This window comes from Physella acuta, unplaced genomic scaffold (assembly GCF_028476545.2).
Source record: "Physella acuta isolate Inbredline_101_S28 unplaced genomic scaffold, ASM2847654v3 ptg001185l, whole genome shotgun sequence".
Lineage (NCBI taxonomy): Eukaryota > Metazoa > Mollusca > Gastropoda > Physidae > Physella > Physella acuta.
The window spans coordinates 3,682-29,695 of NW_026732702.1; the positions used below are offsets into that span (position 1 = coordinate 3,682).

General features: G+C 38.8%; 1 protein-coding gene across 1 annotated transcript in view; it reads right to left on the minus strand.

Moving 5' to 3' along the window:
- Positions 1 to 1,036: 1,036 nt before the first annotated feature.
- The window catches only part of LOC131956919 (solute carrier family 25 member 45), a 36,207-nt gene continuing 11,229 nt past the window's right edge, over positions 1,037 to 26,014 (minus strand). The window contains exons 8-9 of the mRNA XM_059321552.1: positions 22,630 to 22,807; positions 1,037 to 1,462 (exon numbers count right to left, since the gene is read on the minus strand). Of these exons, the coding sequence (XP_059177535.1) occupies positions 1,247 to 1,462; positions 22,630 to 22,807 (394 nt within the window). The 3' untranslated portion in view covers positions 1,037 to 1,246. The remainder of the gene's footprint in view (positions 1,463 to 22,629; positions 22,808 to 26,014) is intronic.

The following is a 26,014-nucleotide window of genomic DNA, read 5'->3' on the forward strand; positions in this document are numbered from 1 at the left end:
AGACGGGGGACGACGACACTGGTAAAAGTATATATATTTTCTATATAAATTCCACTTTGTTGTGGGGGGGGGGGGGGGGGAGACTTCCTTCGAGATGCCTGGAAGAAACTCTGATGGCGGAGCACACGACGGCTACCCCGAAAGTCTCGAGTTCGAATCCCGGGTTAGTGTCAGTAGAACGGCACTGTGTCTTCCAGCTCTGATGCGTACTTAACTCACGTTAGGGAAAGTCAAGGCGGCTGGGCATAGCGCTGACCACACTATCTCTTCATATGCCGAGGTTACATAAACTGGTGAACTCTACTTCACCACCAGGACCGTCAGTTCTACAAACTAAATTATATTTTAATTTAATATGCATAACACTGCCGCCAGCCGGACCATTAATTAATCAGTTAGACACACCAGCTAATTAACGTCACAAGTTAACGATACTTCACTCTTCTGGTTACGGTAAGGTAAGTTTCACGACAAGGATCAGGGCTAGCTATTTTTTTTATTCTAGGATGCAGTTCAACTGTAGAGTCTGTACTAGTTGTAGGAGCATCCTTAGACTTGCAGCGTAGTATGTCATTCTAGAACTCCTAATAACTTAGACGGAAAATCACTTAACTTCGGCAATTTAGACTTTGCTTGCCAAAATCTTAACCTCAACAATTTGGATTTTGCTGGCCATAATCTTAATCTAGACAATTTAGACTTTGCTTGACAAAATCTTAACTTCGGCAATTTAGACTTTGCTGCCCAAAATCTTAACTTCTACAATTTAGAACTTTGCTGGCCAAAATCTTAACTTCTACAATTTAGAACTTTGCTGGCCAAAATCTTAACTTCGACAATTTTGACTTTGCTGGCCAAAATCTTAACTTCGACAATTTGGACTTTGCTGGCCAAAATCTTAACTTCGACAATTTAGACTATGCTGGCCAAAATCTTAACTTCGACATTTTGGACTTTGCTGGCCAAAATCTTAACTTCGACAGTTTGGCCATTACTGCCCTAAATAGAAAACTTTTATACTTAATACATAAACAAATATGTGGTATTTATTAATTTATAAATTACACATTATATTATTACATTCATAAATGACATATGAGATTTATTCAAGTATAAACAACATGATATTAAATAAATGACAATTTGTTGTTGCTACTTAGACTAGAACAAAATCCCTGAGAAAAAACAAAAAACAAAAACAACAATCAGTCGGGTCGAAATGGGTCATCGTGGGTCACTTTAGGGGTCACTCTGCCGGCGTGATTGTCCTCATTCGCTTGGGAGGGTTGAAAGCGTTGAGCTCTTTCAACAGCTGCGAGTACACGAGGAAGGTCACGGCGTTGACCGGAAACGCCCGAATGACGGTGATGACGGTGCCCCGGAACAACACGCTGATGCCGCCGTTTTTGACGGTCTTGTACACGCAGTCCCATAAGCCGTCGTACCGTCCGCCATGGTCGACCTGGGTTAAAAATAGAAAGAGAAAAACTTAAAAAGATGGATTTCAACAAATAAGGGTTGAATCAAACATGGAGATGACTGTTTTTTTTAGATATTAAAAAAAAACGATCTTGAAAAACGTGCGTGATGGTGGGAGGGGGGGGGGGGTAGCAATAAGATATATAAGAACGGGAGAAATAGATATGTGAAGAGTGAGTCTGGGCATTCTTTCAGACATTTTTCTCTCCGAGACGAGGGGGGTGGGGTCGGAACTTAAAACTGAGTAGGGGTGGGGGATCGCTCTTAAAATTTCAAGGGGTGGGATCGGAGTAATGCAGCTCAAAAAGGGCTTTTTATTTAGTTCTACCCCGTTTGGCGCCCCACTAGGGTCGACGCCTTCAGAGGCTGCTCTACCTACCCTGTCTCAGCTACGCCTCTGTGTTTAGCGGCTGATAAATGCTCCAGTGTGTGTGGGGGGGGGGGGGAAGGAGGGGGAAACATGATCCGTGTGTGTGAGGGGGGGGGGATGAACATGATCTGGAGTGTGTGTGTGGTGGGGGGGATGAACATGCTCCGGTGTATGTGTGTGTGTGTGGAGGGGGGGGGGGGAAATGGTAAATGCTCCTGTTGTGTGTGTCGAGATGAACATGCTCCGGTGTATGTGTGTGTGTGGAGGGGGGGATGAACATGTTCTGGTGTGTGTGTGTGGGGGGGGGGGGGGTAAATGGTAAATACTCCTGTTGTGTGTGTGTGTCGGGGGTGAACATGCTAACTGAAAAAAAAAACAATGACCTTAAAACAGCCCTTAAAATCACTAGTAGAGCTGGTTTATTCAGGGTTTTGTTGGGGAATATTTAATAAAAATCCCGGAAAGTTACCGAATGTACTCCTCGGAAAAAAGGAAACCTTGTTGTCAACGCTAAAAGGTAAATAACAAATTACATTTTTTAAAAAAAAGTGAATTGCCAAGGCACCCCACAAATGTTGAAAATAATGACCTAAAGTAAAAAGACCCCCTTCACCCCCCCCCCCACACACACACACAACCCTCCCACACACAGCCCCTGACTACCCAAGTCACAACCGAACGAACCCTGGCCCACTTTTCAAGCTTCGTCAAGTTGTCAACGAGGTCTACCGTTACGCTTCGTAGTGGCCTCGTGACGTCACTTCCGACGTCTGACCTTCTCCCAAGATCATTCAAAATCTTCCCACATATGACAAGTCATGTGCTTTTAAGTCATGTGCTTTTATACTTCAGATTTAAAACTTCTTTCATAAGTTTAGACTTTTTTTTTTTTAAACACTTCAGTCAGAATCTACAAAGTTGTTCATACCCCGCTTTCTCTCTCTCTCTCCCCCCCCACCGTATATAGTGTACTTATGTGGCACTTTGTTACCAGAGGCGTAGCGAGGGCGGGGCGGGGGGGTGCGGGCCGTATTGGGTGGCACCATTTAAGGGGGTGACACCAAGGCAAAAAAATTGTAAAATATAGAAAAGAAAAATGCTTTTTTTTTGCCAGTTCCATTAATGATTAATTAAAATTAAATAAGTACAAGTCGACAATTATTACAAGAGGGTGAGGGTGACACCTTGACGTAAACGTGCTAACTTTAGAGAAAACAACGCTACATAAAACTGCATTATTAACAGACTATAGAAAAAACCTTGTTACTATATGAAGTCTGCAGCGATTAAAGCTTATAAACATACATTTACGCGTATGTGTCATATAGTTAAATTATAGGCCTATGTAGGCCGACACACACACACACATATATATATATATATATATATATATATATATATATATATATATATATATATATATATATATATATATATATATATATATATATATACTTTGTTTCTTTGGGGGGGGGGGACAAACAAGTGCCGCACTTAACACCCGACCTAGCGACGCCACTGTTTGTTAACCCGTGTTAACACTTGCAACATGTATACTCTACATGTCTGGAAAAAAACAACAGCTTTGTAATAATTAACTATATGCCTACATGTTGGAATAAAATTAACATATGGAATTTTTTTTTTCTTGACGTGTATTGTATACATGTCGTAGTATAAACATATTAGAGCGCACAACTGCTAAACAGAACGTCTCGAGTTCGGATCCCGTACTAATGTCCGCAAGACGCCCCGAGTCCACCCCTCCTAATCAGGGGCGGAACTACAGTGCCGCCAGACCCCGCAATGCGGGGGGGGGGGGCAGGCCGTTTAGGGGCCCAGAGACCATAATCAATTTTTTATAGTAAAAAATAATTTTCTAGTAAAAACAAAACAGATCTAATACAGTAGTGATGTTCTACAGTAGCTAACATATGCTATTTCGTAAAGGAAAAAAAAGTAGGCTACATGACTTGTAGTGTGAAAGATAGGCAAACGTTCTAACCACTCCCATGACTTATTTCCCTTTTTTAAATAGTTAAATATGTGTGCTCTTAAGAAATTTTTAATAGATTTGCACTAAACAAATTAAAAAGGAAATGTATTAAAAACTAATAATATAAATACTAAAAACATAAAAATAATCATAAGGCGAGAAACCATTACACATACAAAGCTTTTCTGCTTCATATTCTTTTGACCGACTTGTAATTTAGAAAGCACTATGTCAGACATTAAAACAGAGAATTTCAAAGCACGCCAATAGCACACACACAAATTATGTGATGTTTAACATATTTTAATTTAAAATAAAAACTAAGAATTTTAACTATTTTTCGAATTTCGGTCAAGCCCGTATTGAGTATTCTATGTACGTATTTCGTATTTTCGTATATAGGATCCCATTTTTTAATATATATATATATATATATATATATATATATATATAAATATATATATATATATATATATATATATATATATATATATATATATATATATATATATATATATATATATATATATATATATATATATGGGGCCCAAAAAAATTTTTTGCGGGGTGGCCCATTTTTTCTAGTTCCGCCACTGCTCCTAATTAAAGAAAAAAGTAAACAACCCGCGGTTAGTGTTGACCCTTTAAAGGCCTAGGCCGAAGAAGAGATACACTCTACTTCACCTACCTCTTAGATCGTCAAAGGGCTACTTTAAATTTTTCTTATCGATGTCTAAAGAATACAAGAAAAAAATATTTTTAGTTTTAGAAACAATATAACTATTTTCAAATTCCTTAAAAAAAAACGTTCATTCTTTTTTCCCCTCCTCCGTAAATCGTGTGTCAAATCGCAATAAAAAAAACACTTCGGGGTGTCATTAACGGTGAGATATAGGGCAACTATGTTAGTGACGTGGGTCAAGGTCACCTGTGGGAGGCCTGGGTCAAGGTCAGCGGTGGGCGGCTTCCGACTTGAGACAAACAACGCGGGTGCCCTTTGACCTCTTGTGGTATAAAGTAGGGCGGTAAATATAAATATTGTTGTAGCCACTTGACGGGATCAGGATAGGGACAGAAATTTTGCAACCGCTTCAGGTACAGAGTTACTTTCATGCATCTCTTTGGAAAGCCCCCCCCCCCCTCCCCGGGATTGTGTCCACCACCCCTCCACGGACGAAATAGAAAATAAACACACACACACAAATACACACACATACACATATGTATAAAATGAATATAGAAAATTTATAATTCAAGAAGTGTCCCGCCCTCTCCCCGGAAATTTGAAGTGCCCCCCGACGGAAGTTTCAAATGATCCCCCTCCTCATTTCCCGAAAATAGCGGAAAAAAAATCCATTCACTTGATCAACCTAGAAATACAAATATTGTTGCAACCATTTCACTTCACATGGTTCAGAATGGGTAAAAAAAAAAGGACTTTTCATCACTAGTTTAAAAATTACAAAAAAAAAAAAAAAAAACAAAAAAAAAAAAAACAAAAAAAAAACAACCCGAGGTTTAAAAAATATACAAAATGTGAGGAAATTTAAAAAAAATAATCTTTTTACAACATATGTATAAAGTAATAGTCTTAAATAATTCGATATGAATGTAGGCCGCTATGGGTGCAAACTTAGCTACTAGGCATTGGACTCGGTGTTTCTTTCAGGCATCTCTCCCCAGATGGGAAGGGGTGATTGCCTCCAAAAGCTCGTCCAACGCAGCCTCCCCCACCATGATAAAATAGAAAAATTACATAATTAATATGGAAAATATTTACTTTAAAAGCTCCCCCCCCCTCCGGCCCATAAGGAAGTTCTACAAGAGCCATCCACGAAGAAACTTGACGAAAAAAAAACGACGAATGCACTGGCGAAACTTGTAAAGTAGAAATATCTCAACTGATTACTTCTAACTCTACCATTTATTCAAGCAAATGTAGGAAAAATTGGGGGTGGTTATTTTTTCTTTCCTTTATGTCTGCTCATGTACCCACGCTTGGGTGAACAGGTCAACTAGTTCTGGAAAATAACAAAGATGCCGCCCACACCCACAAAAATATGAACGTGTTCTACTTCCGTTTACAATTTACAACCCCCCCCCCCCCCCATAATAATTTTAAAAAATCAAGTTAAACCACCCCCTGGAATTATGTCTTGCAGTTTACAATTTAGAAAAAAAAAATTCTAAAGGAAAATTTCTATAATCCGGAAAAATAAGACCACCCCCGCACAACAGAAAAAAATCTGTGTTGCGGTGGGAAAAAAAAAAAAAACGTGCGCAAGTGACGATGTAATGGAGCGGTGTGGTCGAATGATACCGCGTTCGGCTGCTAGCTCGAAGGTAGAAGAGTTCGGATCTCGATTTGGCTTCGTGACTGCAGGGCGACCCATGAGTCCACCCAGCTCTGATGGGTACCTGACTTATGTTGGGGAAAGTAAATATTCTGCTGAATTTAGTACTGATACACCATCTCTTCATATTCCGAGGTCAGGAAACATGAACTCTAGTTCATCTTCTCTATGGATCGTTAGTTCTTATAGTGGAACTTGGCTTTTTTCTTCGAACGACGCTTTTAATCTAGCACCCAGACAGTACCAATAGGAATCTAAATTGAATCATGATAAGCAGTAGCGTAGCGAGGGGGTGGGGGGGGGGGGGGACGAAGACATATGTTCCCGGGCGCCGACCTTAGGGGGCGCCAAAATGGGTTGGAAAAATAAATTGAAAGTTTGAGGGGGGTGCAAATCAAAAGTTTGAGGGGGTGGGGGGGGGGGTAAAAAGTTTGTCCCCGGGCGCCGGGAAGGGTCGCTACGCCTCTGATGATAAGTTGCGCGCTGCGCTACTCTAAAACCAAGCCAAACCATGGGCACCTATTATAGTCTGACGAGATACAAACAGTGGCCTAGCCAGTATCGTCTCAAGGGGGGGGGGTCCAATTTTTACTCAGACTTTTGATTTGCACCCCCCTCAAACTTTCGATTTGCACCCCCTCAGACTTTTGATTTGCACCCCCCCCCTCAAACTTTTGATTTGCACCCCCTCATACTTTACATATATACGGAGGGGTCTATGGGGGGGGTTATGACACCCCAACCCCCCCCCCCTGCCTACGCCACTGGATACAAATCTTTAACTCTTTATTGAGACACCCCCCCCCCCCCCCTTCACTAGGAAACTTTTAAATTGTTTCTTGCAGAGATTTTTTAAAATTAGGGGTGGGAGGGGGGCGGGCACCGGTTAAAGTATTTACTTTATATGTATTTATATATTATTTCTAATTCATTCGGCGTGTATGTGTGTGATTGTGTGTGTGGAGGGGGGGGGGGGACGACGTCTTTCAATGACCTTGGCATAAGAAGGAATAGTAACCTAACATGAGTCAGGTATTCATCAGAAGCGCCCTGCAATTACAAGTCCCATACGTGATCCGAACTCGAGGCCTGGCCTTTGACCACACCGCCTTCCGAAGAGACACCTAGAAGAAACTGAACTCTTACGTAACTGTTCTACGACTATAACTTGAACGATGTCGAGTGTGATATATCCACACTAATCCTTAAACTTGTTCCTAACAAGAAACTTTATCAAAACTAACCATAAAACACACTCCTTAAAAAAAAAACTGTTATTACTAAAAAAAAAATGAAAACAAATCCCCCCCCCCCCCCCCCCGAAGAAAGTCTACCCCCCGAACGAAATGAAATTTATATAGAAAATATATACTTTTAACAGTGTCCGCCGCCCCCCCCCCCCCTTGAGGCAAGTCTCTCCCCCCCCCCCCCCCCCCCCCCGGAGAAAAATGTCTGGAAGAGACACTGATCGTGAACCTTTCACTAATCTTAGGCTAAGATTCTTAGCTACTACACATTATCTAAATTAAATCAGGATGTAACTGTAATTTTTATAAACCGGCAGTATATATTCGAGGTCTAAGTTGAACACTACGTCATATCAGTTCAAAGGTTAAAGTTCAGTGTCGGCTGTCTTCCGTAACCTAACCAGTAGCCTAGCCAAGCAGAAATCATAAACGTACGCCGCTATGAAAGTAAGACATTTCGTGTTTTTTTTATTATCTCAGTAAACCGAAACTCAGGGGTTTCCGGCGGATTGAGCCCCTTGTATTGTCCTCAGACGTCAAACGAAGCGGTGCGGGGTAAAAATAGTAGCGTTGATAAACTATCCCTATCAAATTTGTACTAGACTTAAATCTACACGTTGTTTTAAACCTATACACGCGCAATAATAAAAATAGATAAGGTTATAAAAATAAAAACAACCCTTAAAATAACAATTATTAATTCCGGCTGTGATTTATTGTCTAGGATTATTTATTTTTTATTTATATTTTATTTATATTCTATATATTTATATAGTTGTCAGTAATATTTTAACGACTTAAGAAAAAAGAAAAGAAACATTTAAAAAGAACTTTTCGGTTTAAAATTTTTACATAAGCAGAATCGAAAGGTTTATAATTTAATTTGGACGCAAGAACAGTAGAAAAATATTGTATAGGTATGTTTGTATGTTTCTATACATTTAATTTATCCTATATGAAATGATAATAGTTTTATATCAACCATAAAAAAAAAAAAAAAACATGTGCTTACAACAGAATAACTACAGAGAGACGCAATAAATAGTAGTTAAAGTAAAGTGGCAAGTTACGTTCCACTTTTCAGACCAAATATTTGGATTAGAGTATACCAGAGGCGTAGCGAGGGGGGGGGGGGGGGGGCGAGGGGTGCGGACCGCACCGGGTGACACCATTTAGGGGGGTGACGCAAATCGAAAGTTTGAGGGGGGGGGGGCAAATCCCCGGGAAGGGTCGCTACGCCTTTGGGGGGTGACACCATTAAGTGCCGCACCGGATGACACCCGACCTCGCTACGCCACTGGAGTATACACAGATGGCTCATCTTTAGATTCAACCAAAAAATGGCGGGGCTGGAGTCCTTATTGAATGGCGAAACGGAGAAAGCTTAGAAAATTCAATAACCACAGGCTATTTTAGAGCAGAGAGAGAAGCTTTAGAACATGCAGCAAATCTCCTGTTAGAGCACCCTGAAGCTCCAGATAGTCAGATAGTCTTTCTCACAGATGCATAATCTGTCCTACAGTCCCTAAAAAATCCAGAATATATATATATATATATATATATATATATATATATATATATATATATATATATATATATTCCATTTCGTTCGGGGGTGGGGGGTGGTGGTTGGTAGAGTAGACTTTATTTCTCTCCCCCCCCCTCCACGAAGAGATGCATGGAAGAAACTCTGAGCGTATACAGATTAGATTTCTTTAAAAATAAACTTTTAAAGGAATTCCCACGAGCCAAGTGACGTAGATGTAACAAACAAAAAGAAAGTTGCATCTGAAGTTGAAAGATATAAAATAAATTTAAAAATAGACTTATCTCAGCCAGCTAGTTTCCGGGATTTCCCCGTACACTTACACACGCATGCTATTTGTTTAAACGTTAAAAGTTAACATTGAGGCAGATAAAAGAGCACACAGTGTTAAAAATAGATCAAGAGTGAGTATAAATTTAGTACCTTTTAGATCTTTTGACTTCCGGTGTTTATTTTTAAAATAAAACGTGAAGGAATCGTGTTAGTTACCGTAGAAATTATTGTTACTGGCTATTTGCTAGATTGTTACTGGATATTTGCTAGATTGTTACTGTTGCTGATGCTATAGGAAATTTTGTTTGCTGTGCTAATACTATTGCAGCTGCATTTGTGTACACGTGTTCTAGTATGTGTACGTGCGTTCGAGTGTGTGTACAAACGTATTATTATGTGGTCGTACACTTTATTTACAGTGTTTCTTTCAGACTTTTTTTCTCCGGGGGGGGGGGGCACTTGTAATAGTATATATTTTCTGTATAAACTCCATTTCGTTAGGGGGGATGCCTGGAAGAAACTCTGTTCATTTACTGTATTCCCCTACAAACTAGACCTCCCCTCCTCCCCCCTTCCCCCACGTGGCATAGGAAAGAATGTGAGGTTACACCACGGCCACGTTATCTCGTGGCGTAGATTGTAGACTCGGTTTCCGTGCAAACAAAATTTTTAAAAACTTGAACCGGCTGAAGTGAAACGAAACCAACGTGCAAGAAGCGGATCGATTACACCAGACCCGGATGTGAATCCACCGCCACGCTAGTGAAACCGGACTACTGTGACGTCATAAACTGTCATCCGTTTTTTTTTTTTAGCGTGACACCTACATTTAATATTTTATGTTAGTGTCGTGGGCATAGTGCAATGATGCAGTGCCGGCGCCCGGTTATTTAGAGCCCTAGGCAAAACTTATTAAAACGCCCCCTTTTATACAAATTAATTAATAAACCATATGTATAAGAAAACAATTAAACAGTACATCTTAGTTTATTATAAATCGCATAAACAGTATACGTAGACATCAAAATCAATTTTAACTTACCTCCTACGTCGCAAAAGTTTGTACTAATTCCTTCAATTCCATTGTGGAAACGTAATCACATTCTATTGAAATTGTTGCCAAGTCCAAGAGTCTACTTTACATAGCCCCCCTCCCAGTGTTTCTTCCAGACTTTTTTCTCCGGGGGGGCACTTGAAATCTTCGGGGGGGGGGGGGCGGTAAACTTTCTTCGGGGGGGGCGGACACTGTTAAAAGTATATATTTTCTATATAAATTATATAAAGTTCATTTCGTTCGGGGGGGGGGGGGGGGGGCGGTAAAAATTTTTCGGGGGGGGGGGGGGGGGCGAAGCCCCCCCGAAGAGATGCCTGGAAGAAACTCTGCCCCCTCCCCACTCGAAAATTTAAACAGCCCCCCCCCCCCCTTCCCTCTTTCCAGGGAGAAAAAAGTCTGGAAAAAATACCCACTGAAAAAGACACAGTTTTTGTCGTGTTGAACTCTCTGCAGACCTCCTAAGGTGAGTTCCAGAACGGAACTTACCTGTTAATAGCTTGACTGGCTTCAGTTACAATTGTAAAATGTCTGTATTGTGTGATTATGTCACGATTTTTTTTTTGTTTTTGAAAAATAAAAATTGACACATGTTATAGATTCCAGCCTACACTTGTTATATATGAATTTTTTAGGAGAGGGTGAAAATATGAACAAGACACTAAATTAATTAGATTATTAATTTGCGACTAAGACAATTTTAGTTGCATTATCCCGTACTGTATGTCTACTAATATCAAGTATTGTAATCTACAACGGCTACTGAAGTATTTGTTTTTTTTCAACTTGATAATGCTAAAAAAACTACCAAACTATTTTGTTTAGAACTTCTGCTCTTTATAATTTTTTTACAAAAGCACATAATAACTTGAAGTTGTATCTATAAGTTAGCTGTCAACCTAAGGTGAGGAATTTGAAATGAATGTAAAGTTAAGCAACGAATTATCTCCCATTTGAAAATCCAAATACAAAAATTTTATTCAAGGGAAATAACTTTCACAAGAATAGCTAAATTAACCAAAGTTAACTAAGACATGGTTGAAAAACACAATAAAACTCTTTAAATTTCATTACATAATCATTATAAATAATATTTATATTAATTATGTAGCCTTGTCAAAACAATATATTTTACCTAATGATTAATTAACTGTAAATTGTTTGATAGCATAAACAGTAGCTTTATTATAACACACTTCTAGTCAATATTAATGACATGTAATTGTTTAATGCTGCGCTGGCATTGTTGTAACTCCTGTGTCTGTTATACTTTTGGAACCCACCCACCGCAACATCAATATCCAGAACTTATTTAAAGTGCTAAATCTTGTCTCCTTCCCCTCATCTTTCACACAGCAACCTTTTGAAAACTCAATGCGACCACTACAACACCCTTTCAACTAGCCAACTTAAGTTGTTTCCCTACATAGAAAATGCTTCACTGTCCCATTGACCCTCTCTGAAAAATTTCCTTTCCTCTCCCCACCCAGACTTCTGACACTTTCATTTGACCTTCACCCCTTTTACTGTCATCCTTTGCAATTTTTTATAATCAAATACATGACATCATGTAAATATTCATTACGTACATTTGCAAAACCTTTCGTTTTCATTTGGTGTTCAAAATTATGTTAAAAAATTTGATGTTGATGTACTTGTTTTAATTGCAAATAAAAGTATAAAAAAAAACTTTTGGAACCCCAAAAAAATGGGACGCCTTGAAAAAAATTAAATTACACCAGGGGTCGGCAACCTGCGGTTCGCGAGCCGCATACGGCTCTTTTGATATCAAGATGCGGCTCTCCAGCTCCTTGAACAAATACTAATAATCTTAATAAAAAAATTAAATACTTGAAATAAAAAAAATGTTATTGGCTCTTTAAAACCAGGGAAATTTTGAAAATTGTAACTTTTGGCTCTTTCGCTTCAAAAGGTTGCCGACCCCTGAATTACACGAACTGTTTATGAAATAGCAATAAATTTTGTTTAAATATTAAAAAAATAAAAATTTGAAAAAAAAAGAAAGTTTATGGCTAGTTATAAATTTCAGGCTTTATAATGTTATATACTTTAAGAAGGGGTCGGCGTGGTCGAGTCGGTAAAGCTCATGGTTGCTAAACCGAAAAGTCTCGAGTTCGAACCCTCGGGCAGAAGAGGCTCGTTAGCTAGGGACAGCCACTCTTCTAGGAGAGACAACTCCAAAATCAAACAACTGCTGCCTTGTAGTTTGTTCTGGGTTGGACAAAGGCCATGGAAGCAAATCCAAAAAGAAAAGCAGGCTGAAATCGGAGTCAATGACCTCAATGGCGCATAACCAGTTGACACGTAACGCTTAATTGTGTTGGAGGCGTGGTCGAGGCGGCAAAAAGCTCATGGTTGATAAATTCGAACAAAGTCTCGAGTTCAATCTCACTGGCAGATAAATCTCGATCCCCTTTATCACGAATAATTAAGAACGAAGAAAAAGAAGAAGAGAAGACTCCATGTCTTCTTCGTGTCAACTGCTTGCTAGTTTTCAATGTATCCCCCTGTGTCCTGTTGTCAAGAAAAACGATTCCCAGCTGCAGCTAGGCTACGCAGTGAAAACTGATTAAATGGTGTGTTTTATTTTAGCCAAAATAAGCTACAACCATCAAATTTTGTGTCAGGTCAATTAGATATATAGATTCGAGTAAAGTCTCGAGTTCAAACCCACTGGCAGATAAATCTCGATCCCAATCAACACTAATAATCAAGAACGAAGAAGAAGATGAAGAATACTTTAAGAGTGGTATTATAGATTCATAAAAAACGCAAGTTGCACGTGTTTTGGAGCGCCCCGTCATGTACTGGAGCGATCACTAAATCAACATTAAAATTAGAAAAGTTCGAAATGTAAATTACGGACTTATTTAATCGTTTTCTACAACAATTACGTGACACCAAAATAAAAAGGCAAAGTGACTGGTAAAACGCGCCCCGACCTTTCCAAATGAGGGAGGTGGGTGTGCATTTTCACCAACGCGAATAAATGTAAGCCTATGTAGGCCTAATTTAGAGTGGGGTTGCAAAATTGATAGTTCGTCCAGTGCGCCGAAATAGATCGCTGCGCCTTTATATATTACCCAGTCTATAGTTTATAAAAGATAATCAAAGGTATTAGTTATGATTAAATATTTTTTTAATTAATTTTTTTTGATAATGGCGATTACACATTTTTGCGCCCTCACCCCCCCCCCCCCCCCCTTGGGATAGCGCCCTAGGCGACCGCCAAGTTCGCCTTATAGGTAGCGTCGGCCCTGCAAAGATGGTTTAATTAATGACCTTGTATGTAATCGATTATAGTAAATTGAGTAGTCGTTTATGTAATTTTTTTTATAACAAATGAAGTTTAGTAACAAGATACAAGTTTAAAATGAGGCGGTGTGTATGTAGTGGTAGTGTACTCGAGTACTTAACCAAAAGACCAGAGTTCAATTCCCAAGATCGATTAGGACTGACCGCCTAGTAAGGGAACGTTAGGTTAGCTTGGTATAGTGGGAACAAGTTCCCTGGTAGATCTTCGTTAGTGTTGGTTCCCTCGGCTATAGAACATGTACACCACCCCCATCCAAATAAAGTGTTTTGGTTGTCTTATGTGTATATAGGGGCATGGTTTATTTTTTAAAAATGAGGGAAAAAAAGGGGGGGGGGGGCTTTAAAATTCCGTGAGGCGGACACTGGTTATGTTATATAAAAAATACATTTTGTCTATTTCTTCCAGAGGAAATTTTGATATGCTCAGTAGCCCCCCTCCCCACTCGAAAATTTAAACAGCTCCCCCCCCCTCCCTTTCCAGGGAGAAAAAAAGTCTGGAAAAAAAACCCACTGAAAAAAAAACACAGTCCTTGTCGTGTTATGCTCTCTGCAGACCTCCTAAGGTGAGTTCCAGAACTTACCTGTTAAAAGCTTGACTGGCTTCAGTTATAATTGTAAAATGTCTATATTGTGTGATTACGTCACGATTTTTTGTTTTAAAAAAATAAAAATTGACAAATGTTATAGATTCCAGCCTACACTTGTTATATATGATTTTTTTAGGAGAGGGTGAAAATATGAACAAGACACTAAATTAATTAGATTATTAATTTGCGACTAAGACAATTTTAGACGCATTAGTTGCATTATCTCATACTGTATGTCTACTAACATTAAGTATTGTAATCTACAACGGCTACTGATGTATTTTTTTTCAACTTGATAATGCTAAAAAAAAACAACTACCAAAGTATTTTGTTTAGAACTTCTGCTCTTTATAATTTTTTTTACAAAAGCACATAATAACTTGAAGTTGTATCTATAAGTAAGCTGTCAACCTAAGGTGAGGAATTTGAAATGAATGTTGATCAACGAATTATCTCCCATTTGAAAATCCAAATACAAAAATTTTATTCAAGGGAAATAACTTTCACAAGAATAGCTAACTTAACCAAAGTTAACTAAGACTTGGTTGAAAAACACAATAAAACTCTTAACATTTCATTACATAATCATTATAAATAATGTTTATATTCATTATGTAACCTTGTCAAAACAAAATATTTTACCTAATGCTTACTTAACTGTAGGTTGTTTGATAGCATAAACAGTAGCCTTATTATAACATACTTCTAGTCAATATTGATGACATGCATGTGTTTAAGGTTGAGGTTGGTTTATTCTTTCTCCTTGTTTGATGTACTTAATTTTGGATCCTCAAAATAATGGGACGACAGGAAAAACATTCAATTACGCGAACCGCATATGACAGGGGTCGGCAACCTGCGGCTCGCGAGCCGCATGCGGCTCTTTTGATATCAAGATGCGGCTCTCCAGCTTCTTGCACAAATACTAATAATCTTAATAAAAAAATAAAATATTTGAAATTAAAAAATGTTAGTGGCTCTTTAAAACCAGGGAAATTTTGAAAATTGTAACTATTGGCTCTTCCGCTTCAAAAGGTTGCCGACCCCTGGCTTATGACATAGCAACAAATATTGCTTCAATATTAATAAATAACAATTTGAAAAAAAAAGAAAATGTATGGCTAGTTATAAATTCCAGGATTTATAATGTCTTATATTAATACTTTAAGAGTGGCATTATAGATTCATAAAAAAACTCAAGTTTTTCACCTAGAGACGCCCACCCTTCTTTGTAGGGTGTTCCGTTCTGAATTGAAATCATCCAACGTGCGATAAACTCGACTACTCGATATACTCAAACCCTACTACATTCACAATGCAAATACAACTTGGATAAAATAAACATAACTAGAACTACGACACCACCTCGATTAACTTCACCAATCACTTCACCTTACTCCCAATCAACAACGATTTAACTGGACCCCCTCATACACAATAACGGTAAACATGTACTACCAATCAGATTCCACTAGACCTAAAAACTACACGAAAACAATAGGCGTAGCAACCCCTTTTCGGCGCCCGCGGCGAACCATTAAATTTGCGCCCCCCATATTTATATATTAATCCACGTTAGCGAAAAAGGACCCCCCCCTACCACACACACAATACCCGTTAATAGTTTTTTCCCGTATCACATAAGCAAAGTAGAAAGCCGTCCGTAGAAATAAGTAGCTTTCTATTTTCTTCAATTCGACTGTAATGCAGCTCGGAATAAGCTTATTTTATTTTTCTACCAAATTTGGCGCCCCCTTAAGGTCGGCGCCCGGGGCGGCCGCCCCACCCGTCCTCTTCTAGCTACGCCTCTGCACGAAAAACCGCCAAATAAAAAAAATACGATGCTTTGAACACCCCGTCATTTTAAAACTATACACTTCTATACACCTGAACAAATTTCTAAATCAAAGTCAGAAAAACGAGACTTACAAGCCCTATCAAAAACCAAAATTGCACGTGTTTTGGAACGTCCCGTCATGCACTGGAGCGATCACTAAATCAACATTACAATTAGAAAAGTTCGAAATGTAAATTACGGACTTATTTAATCGTTTCTACAAAAATTATGTGACACCAAATTAAAAAGGCAAAGTGACTGGTAAAAAGCGCTCCGACCTTTCCAAATGAGGGAGGAGGGTGTGCATTTTCACCAACGCCAATCAATATAGGCCTATGTAGGCCTAATTTAGAGTGGGGTTGCAAAATTGATAGTTCGTCCAGTGCACCGAAATAGATCGCTACGCCTTTATATATTACCCAGTCTATAGTTTATAAAAGATAATCAAAGGTATTAGTTATGATTAAATATTTTTTTAATTAATTTTTTTTGATAATGGCGATTACACATATTTGCGCCCTCCCCCCTTGGGATAGCGCCCTAGGCGACCGCCAAGTTCGCCTTACAGGTAGCGCCGGCCCTGCAAAGATGGTTTAATTAATGACCTTGTATGTAATCAATTATAGTAAATTGAGTAGTCGTTTATGTAAAATTTTATAACTAATGAAGTTTAGTATCAAGATACAAGTTTAAAATGAGGCGGTGTGTATGTAGTGGTAGCGTACTCGAGTACTTTACCAAGATCGATTAGGACTGCCCGCCTAGTAAGGGAACGTTAGGTTAGCCTGGTATAGTGGGAACATGTTCCCTGGTAGATCTACCTTAGTGTTGGTTCCCTCGGCTAGAGAACATGTACACCACCCCCATCCAAATAAAGTGTTTTGGCTGCCTTATGTGTATACAGGGGCATGGTTTATTTTTAAAAAAAATTGAGGATAAAAAAAGGGGGGGGGGGGGGGCTTTACAATTCCGTGAGGCGGACACTGGTTATGTTATATAAAAAATACATTTTGTCTATTTCTTCCAGAGGAAAGTTTGATATGCTCAGTAGCCCCCCTCCCCACTCGAAAATTTAAACAGCTCCCCCCCCCCCTCCCTTTCCAGGGAGAAAAAAAAGTCTGAAAAAAAAAACCACTGAAAAAAAACACAGTCCTTGTCGTGTTATGCTCTCTGCAGACCTCCTAAGGTGAGTTTCAGAACTTACCTGTTAAAAGCTTGACTGGCTTCAGTTATAATTGTAAAATGTCTATATTGTGTGATTACGTCACGATTTTTGTTTTAAAAAAAATAAAAATTGACAAATGTTATAGATTCCAGCCTACACTTGTTATATATGATTTTTTTAGGAGAGGGTGAAAATATGAACAAGACACTAAATTAATTAGATTATTAATTTGCGACTAAGACAATTTTAGACGCATTAGTTGCATTATCTCATACTGTATGTCTACTAACATTAAGTATTGTAATCTACAACGGCTACTGATGTATTTTTTTTTCAACTTGATAATGCTAAAAAAAAAACAACTACCAAAGTATTTTGTTTAGAACTTCTGCTCTTTATAATTTTTTTTACAAAAGCACATAATAACTTGAAGTTGTATCTATAAGTAAGCTGTCAACCTAAGGTGAGGAATTTGAAATGAATGTTGATCAACGAATTACCTCCCATTTGAAAAACCAAATACAAATATTTTATTCAAGGGAAATAACTTTCACAAGAATAGCTAACTTAACCAAAGTTAACTAAGACATGGTTGAAAAACACAATAAAACTCTTTACATTTCATTACATAATCATTATAAATAATGTTTATATTCATTATGTAACCTTGTCAAAACAATATATTTTACCTAATGCTTACTTAACTGTAGGTTGTTTGATAGCATAAACAGTAGCTTTATTATAACATACTTCTAGTCAATATTGATGACATGCATATGTTTAAGGTTGAGGTTGGTTTATTCTTTCTCCTTGTTTGTTGTACTTAATTTTGGATCCTCAAAATAATGGGACGACAGGAAAAACATTCAATTACGCGAACTGCTTATGACATAGCAACAAATATTGCTTCAATATTAATAAATAACAATTTGAAAAAAAAGATAGTTTATGGCTAGTTATAAATTCCAGGCTTTATAATGCCATATATTAATACTTTAAGAGTGGCATTATAGACTCAAAAAAAAACTCAAGTTTTTCACCTAGAGGACGCCCACCCTTCCTTGTAGGGTGTTCCGTTCTGAATTGAAATCATCCAACGTGCGATAAACTCGACTACTCGATATACTCAAACCCTACTACATTCACAATGCATATACAACTTGGATAAAATAAACATAACTAGAACTACGACACCACCTCGATTAACTTCACCAATCACTTCACCTTACTCCCAATCAACAACGATTTAACTGGACCCCCTCATACACAATAACGGTAAACATGTACTACCAATCAGATTCCACTAGACCTAAAAACTACACGAAAACATAGGCGTAGCAACCCCTTTTCGGCGCCCGCGGCGAACCATTGAATTTGCGCCCCCCATATTTATATTTTAATCCACGTTAGCGAAAAAGGACCCCCCCCCCACCACACACACAGTCACCGTTAATAGTTTTTTCCCGTTTCACATAAGCAAAGTAGAAAGCCGTCCGTAGAAGTAAGTAGCTTTCTATTTTCTTAAATTCGACTGTAATGCAGCTCGGAATAAGCTTATTTTATTTTTCTACCAAATTTGGCGCCCCCTTAAGGTCGGCGCCCGGGGCGGCCGCCCCACCCGCCCTCTTCTAGCTACGCCTCTGCACGAAAAACCGCCAAATAAAAATAATACGATGCTTTGAACACCCCGTCATTTTAAAACTCTATACACTTCTATACACCTGAACAAATTTCTAAATCAAAGTCACAAAAACGAGACTTACAAGCCCTATCAAAAACCAAAATTGCACGTGTTTTGGAAAGCCCCGTCATGTGCTGGAGCGATCACTAAATCAACATTAAAATTATAAAAGTTCAAAATGTAAATTACGGACTTATTTAATCGTTTCTACAACAATTATGTGACACCAAATTAAAAAGGCAAAGTGACTGGTAAAAAGCGCCCCGACCTTTCCAAATGAGGGAGGTGGGTGTGCATTTTCACCAACGCGAATAAATGTAGGCCTATGTAGGCCTAATTTAGAGTGGGGTTGCAAAATTGATAGTTCGCCCAGTGCGCCGAAATAGATCGCTACGCATTTATATATTACCCAGTCTATAGTTTATAAAAGATAATCAAAGGTATTAGTTATGATTAATTATTTTTTATAATGGCGATTACACATTTTTGCGCCCTCCCCCCTTGGGATAGCGCCCTAGGCGACCGCCAAGTTCGCCTTATAGGTAGCGCCGGCCCTGCAAAGATGGTTTAATTAATGACCTTGTATGTAATCAATTATAGTAAATTGAGTAGTCGTTTATGTAAATTTTTTATAAGAAATGAAGTTTAGTAACAAGATACAAGTTTAAAATGAGGCGGTGTGTATGTAGTGGTAGCGCACTCGAGTACTTTACCAAAAGACCAGAGTTCAATTCCCAAGATCGATTAGGACGGACCGCCTAGTAAGGGAACGTTAGGTTAGCTTGGTATAGTGGTAACAAGTTCCCTTGTAGATCTACGTTAGTGTTGGTTTCCTCGGCTATAAAACATGTACACCACCCCCATCCAAATAAAGTGTTTTGGTTGCCTTATGTGCATACAGGGGCATGGTTTATTTTAAAAAAAATGAGAAAAAAAGGGGAGGTGGGGCTTTACAATTCCGTGAGGCGGACACTGGTTATGTTATATAAAAAATACATTTTGTCTATTTCTTCCAGAGGAAAGTTTGATATACTCAGTGCCCCCCCCCCCCCTCCCGGATAGGCGCCTGAAAGAAACTCTAGGAAGGGAGAATTCAGGAAGTTTACAAGTTAACGATTCTTACTAAACCAAAATGTTATGTTTTTACAATCGTATGGTATATATATATATATATATATATATATATATATATATATATATATATATATATATATATATATAAAATATATATATATATATATATATATATATATATATATATATATATATATATATATATATATATATATATATATATATATATATATATATATATAAGCACAAAAGGCCGATATCCAAAAGGCCAACACGGACAAAAGACCGACATGAACCTAAGTATTGCGTAGTATGGTCACTACTGTCTTTCATAGCTCCTTCTATGTAACGAGTTGAGACAACCATCAAAGAGCGAAGGATGCCGGCCTTTTAGATGTCGGCCTTAATTTTTTGTCGGCCTTTATCTTGTCGGCTCTATAGATTACGGCCTTATTTCATTCGGGCTTTTGACCATGTCGGCCTTTTGTCCGTGTCGGCCTTTTATCCGTGCCGGCCTTTTATCCGTGCCGGCCTTTTGTCCGTGTCGGCCTTTTGTCCATGTCGGCCTTTTGTCCGTGTCGGCCTTTTGTCCATGTCGGCCTTTTGTCCGTGTCGGCCTTTTGTCCATGTCGGCCTTTTGTCCGTGTCGGCCTTTTGTCCATGTCGGCCTTTTGTCCGTGTCGGCCTTTTGTCCGGATACCATTTACAACGCCCCCTGCAAGCCTACGTCGCTGGTTCCCTTAACTATAGAACATGCTTCTCAAAACTATTATTAGTTCACGTACTTAATCCCCTCAACTCCATTCTGTAAGTTTAATGTACACAAAACACGGAAAACCCCCCATGTTTCTCTATAAGTTTTACGGCCATGGTTTTGAAATTTACTCCAAGTTTGTAGATCTGTACTTAGTGTATAAATAGAGTCGGGGAAATCCCATGTTTCTGTTGTCTTGTAACCATTGAATCCAGGTTTGTTTACTTACTACAGCGGGTAATTGTAGAAATTTTTTTTTCTAGCGTGGGGGTTGAACGTGGGAATAGGGGTGGGGGTGGAAAAAGGAATTCTAAAAGTTTTAGGGGGTGGGGGGGGGGGGGGGTGGGAAGGAAGAAATGAGGAAGAAAATAAAGTCACGTTTTGAATTCGTTAAGTATTTTTGACTGCGTCTGCAGTTGTCTTTGCTACATGATGGCCGTTAGAAAAAAATGTGTTCCTGAGTTCATTCAGGGGCGTAGCTACGTGGGGTGCGGGGGTGCAGTATGCCCTCGGGGGCACTTTGATTTTTTAAAATATTAACATTGATTCAAGGGAGGGTCAGTATCAATATAGGAGGTGTTATATTGTGAAGCTTCACTCACCCACTTTTTTAAATGTTATACATCATTTAATCGTGCACTTTATAATCTTTATAAGTATAAGTAAAGTAAAAAGTAAAGTTTCCTTTTCAAACCTGACGGTCCACGAGGCAAGTGAAGTAGAGTTCACTTGTTTCTGTGATCTAGGCCTATGACGAGATAGTGTGGTCAGGACTATGCAAAGGCGCCTATACTTTTCCTTACGTGAGTTAGGCACACATCAGAGCTAAGAGGACCCAGGGACGTTCTACTGACTTGAACACGGATTCGAACTCGAGACTTTCGGGTTAGCAGTCTAGCGCTCTACCGCTAGGTCACACCGTCCCATTTATAAGCAAAAATAAAACATTCGTACACTCCCAACCCGTTATAAATATTTTCGCGCAATATGTAACCATTATATTCATAAATATAACATGCATTTATACATTCTGTAATCTTTTAAAATAAAACATATGCGTTCACCCTCTAAACCTGTATTATTTTTCGTGCACGATCTAACCGTTAGGTTTATATATAAATATAACAGGTATTAATAAGTCTCTAATCGTTATAAATATAACATGTATTTTTACAGTCTCTAATCGTTATAAATATAACATGTATTTTTACAGTTTGTAATCGTTATAAATATAACATATCTTCGTCACTACACAGTCTGTTATATTTATAAATATAACATGTATTCATACAGTCTCTAAGGGTTCGTCTATAAATGACGTCACAACCGTAGGGGGGAAGGGGGAGGGTCGTAATTTTGTGACGGTGCATTATATAAAAGCAATGTTGAAAAACGAATTTTAGCTGTTATTTCGCATTTTAGAAAACTGTTTTAATAAATTGTAATAGGAATTGATTAAAATACTCTATGTTGACAGAGTTCAGACAAGATTTTGGAAAAATATCGTATTTTAAGAAAAATTAAACTGCAATTCTGAGGGGTGGGGGTGTAGGCTCTAATCGTTACTAACATAACACACGTTCGTCACTCCACGTGTGATAGTAGGCAAGATAATGAAACCAGAATGTTTGTTGGGAAAAAAAAGTCGACCCAAGATGGAGCCACACAAGATGGAGCCACACAAGATGGAGCCACACAAGATGGAGCCACACAAGATGGAGCCACACAAGATGGAGCCACACAAGATGGAGCCACACAAGATGGAGCCACACAAGATGGAGCCACACAAGATGGAGCCACACAAGATGGAGCCACACAAGATGGAGCCACACAAGATGGAGCCACACAAGATGGAGCCACACAAGATGGAGCCACGTACCTGAAGTCTGCTCTTGATGACGTCAAATGGCATGGTGGAGACCCAGGAGACGCACCCAGCGACCCCGCCTGAGATGATGGCTGGGGTGACGCCCTTGGAGTCGGAGAAGCCGTTGTGGGTCATGGTCTGGTACAGGGACTCGTAGATACATAGGTACAGGCCGAAGCTGGGGACATCTCTGTGGGGGCGGGGGGGGGGGGGGGGGAGAATAGAGGTTACAGAAATTTAAAAAATGGATCCAGCATATAGTATATGGGGGGGGGGGTGGCGCGGAGAATACATATTACATAGTAAGTACACATGGATCTGGCAAATAGTCTGTGGAAGATGGAGAGGGGGGGGGGGGGGGGATGGGTATAGCATGTAGCCTGGGGGGTGACGGGAGGGGGGGGGAACAAGAATACATATTACATAATAAGTACAAATGGATCGGGCATATATTCTGTGAAAGATGGAGAGGTGGGGGGGGGGGGGAGAGGTTACATAATAAAAAATAGATATAGCATTTAGTCTCTTTGAGATGGGGAGCGATACTAAAAATACACAAACATTTGGCCTTGTTAGTTTTAGGGTGAAATATTTTCTTTTTACTTTCTCGTATGTACGAAGTATAGAGCGCGTTTTGTAATCGTGCAAAAAAAAAAAAAAAATAGAGATTTTTTCAAATCTCGACGTTTTACACCTCACTGATACGGAAAAACATAATTTTGCAATCTTGTCCGTATGTCTGTGTGTGTGTGTGTGTGTGTGTGTGTGTGTGTGTGTGTCTGAATGTCTGTGTGTAAACACGATAACTTGAGTACCGTTACAGCTAGGTTGATGAAATTTCATATATAAGTATTTTATCAAAATCGTAGATCCTGATCAGCTTTTGAGCGATTTCCGATAACCGGAAGTGGTACCTTTTCTACTTTGAATTTTTCAAAAGCCTATAACTTGAGTACTATTTAGGATAGATAAAGAAATTTCACATGTAAGTAAAAGATCTAAATCTCTACTTCTGTCAAATTTTGAGTAATTTCCGTTGACCGGAAGTACTAATTTACGCTATTTCCGATTTCTAAAAAACGCATGCAAATTTTTAAAGTACTAATAATATTGCACATTATTATGCACATTTTGTTTTGTAGTTCGCTTGGTACGCAATTCTGTTTTCTATGAGATTCTATTCTATTTTTAAAAGTTTAATTAAAAGTCATGTCTATATTCCAAGTTATATAAAAATATTCGAGAAAGTTTAGGGGAGATCACTCCCGGTTTATTTCTTTTTAGGAGTGTGTCAGTTAAGTACCCTTTAGGACCTTACGGGTCCAATGGAGCAAGTGAAGTAGAGTTCACCTGTTTCAGTGACCTGACCTTGGCACACGAATGTATATTTTTGGCCAGCATAATACTAGAGTCACGTACCCGTAAGAGCTGAGTAGGCTCAGGGACGTCCTACGGTCTCGAGCACCCAGATTAGCAGTCCCAGTTTTTGGACTGTGGATTAGGGATTAACTCAGACACCTGAGGGATTCCGTGTGGATATTACAAAAATCAAATAAATAAATAGTTTATATCTGATCCGCCACACATATATTTGTGGGTTACTGTCAGCCACATTTATACATGTATATCCATGTGTTACATCACATTGCACACACACGCACAAAAACCGATCACAAAATTATGTAATCGTAGTGGTTTTTTTTACAGGGTGAGGGAGGGGGGGGGGGAGGAGGAAAGGGAGAGGGCATTGGTTATATATTTTCTATAAAATTATATATATTTTTTCTCTTTCGTCCGGGGGATGGGAAGGGCGGCACTTAACCTCCCCCCCCCATCACCCCCACCACCAGAGATGCCTAATGAAAACTGCCGAAATTTAATTTATATTCTTCAGAGGTGCCTCTTGAGCATGATTATTATGTAAAGTAAAGGGGAGATAACTAGCAACATTTATTGACGAGATAACACGAGTGGCCTCTCTTGAATCGACTACAACCACCACGCCTCACGTCTGCTTCAGAGCAGAGCTCGTCCTTGACCTTTCAAATCGCGTTATAGTTATGCGTGGTTGTCAAGACTTGGAGATATATCATCTCAAATTTAACGCAACAGCGTAAAAAAAAATACAGAAATACAGACAACATACAGACAAAATACAGACAATATACAGACAACGAACAGACAACATACAGACAACATACAGACAACGAACAGACAACATACAGACAACATACAGACAACATACAGACAATATACAGACAACATACAGACAACATACAGACAACATACAGACAACATACAGATAACATACAGGCAATATACAGACAACATACAGACAACATAGAGACAACGTACAGACAACATACAGACAACGTACAGACAACATACAGACAACATACAGGCAACATACAGACAACATACAGGCAACATACAGGCAACATAGAGACAACATACAGACAACATACAGACAACGTACAGACAACATACAGACAACATACAGACAACATAGAGACAACATACAGACAACATACAGACAACATAGAGACAACATACAGACAACATACAGACAACATACAGACAACATACAGGCAACATACAGACAACATACAGGCAACATACAGGCAACATAGAGACAACATACAGGCAACATACAGACAACATACAGACAACATACAGACAACATACAGGCAACATACAGACAACATACAGGCAACATACAGGCAACATAGAGACAACATACAGACAACATACAGACAACGTACAGACAACATACAGACAACATACAGACAACATAGAGACAACATACAGACAACATACAGACAACATAGAGACAACATACAGGCAACATAGAGACAACATACAGACAACATACAGACAACATACAGGCAACATACAGACAACATACAGGCAATATACAGACAACATACAGACAACATACAGACAACATACAGGCAACATACAGACAACATACAGACAACATACAGACAACATAGAGACAACATACAGACAACATACAGACAACATACAGACAACATACAGACAACATACAGGCAACATACAGACAACATACAGACAACATACAGACAACATACAGACAACATACAGGCAACATACAGACAACATACAGACAACGTACAGACAACATACAGACAACATACAGACAACATACAGGCAACATACAGGCAACATACAGACAACATACAGACAACATACAGACAACATACAGGCAACATAGAGACAACATACAGACAACATACAGACAACATACAGGCAACATACAGACAACATACAGGCAATATACAGACAAACATACATACAAAAATAATGTGTGCTGGCATCAGCATAGGGCATCCCAAAAAAAAATTAATCTGGAAGAAACACTACCTGCTGTAACATG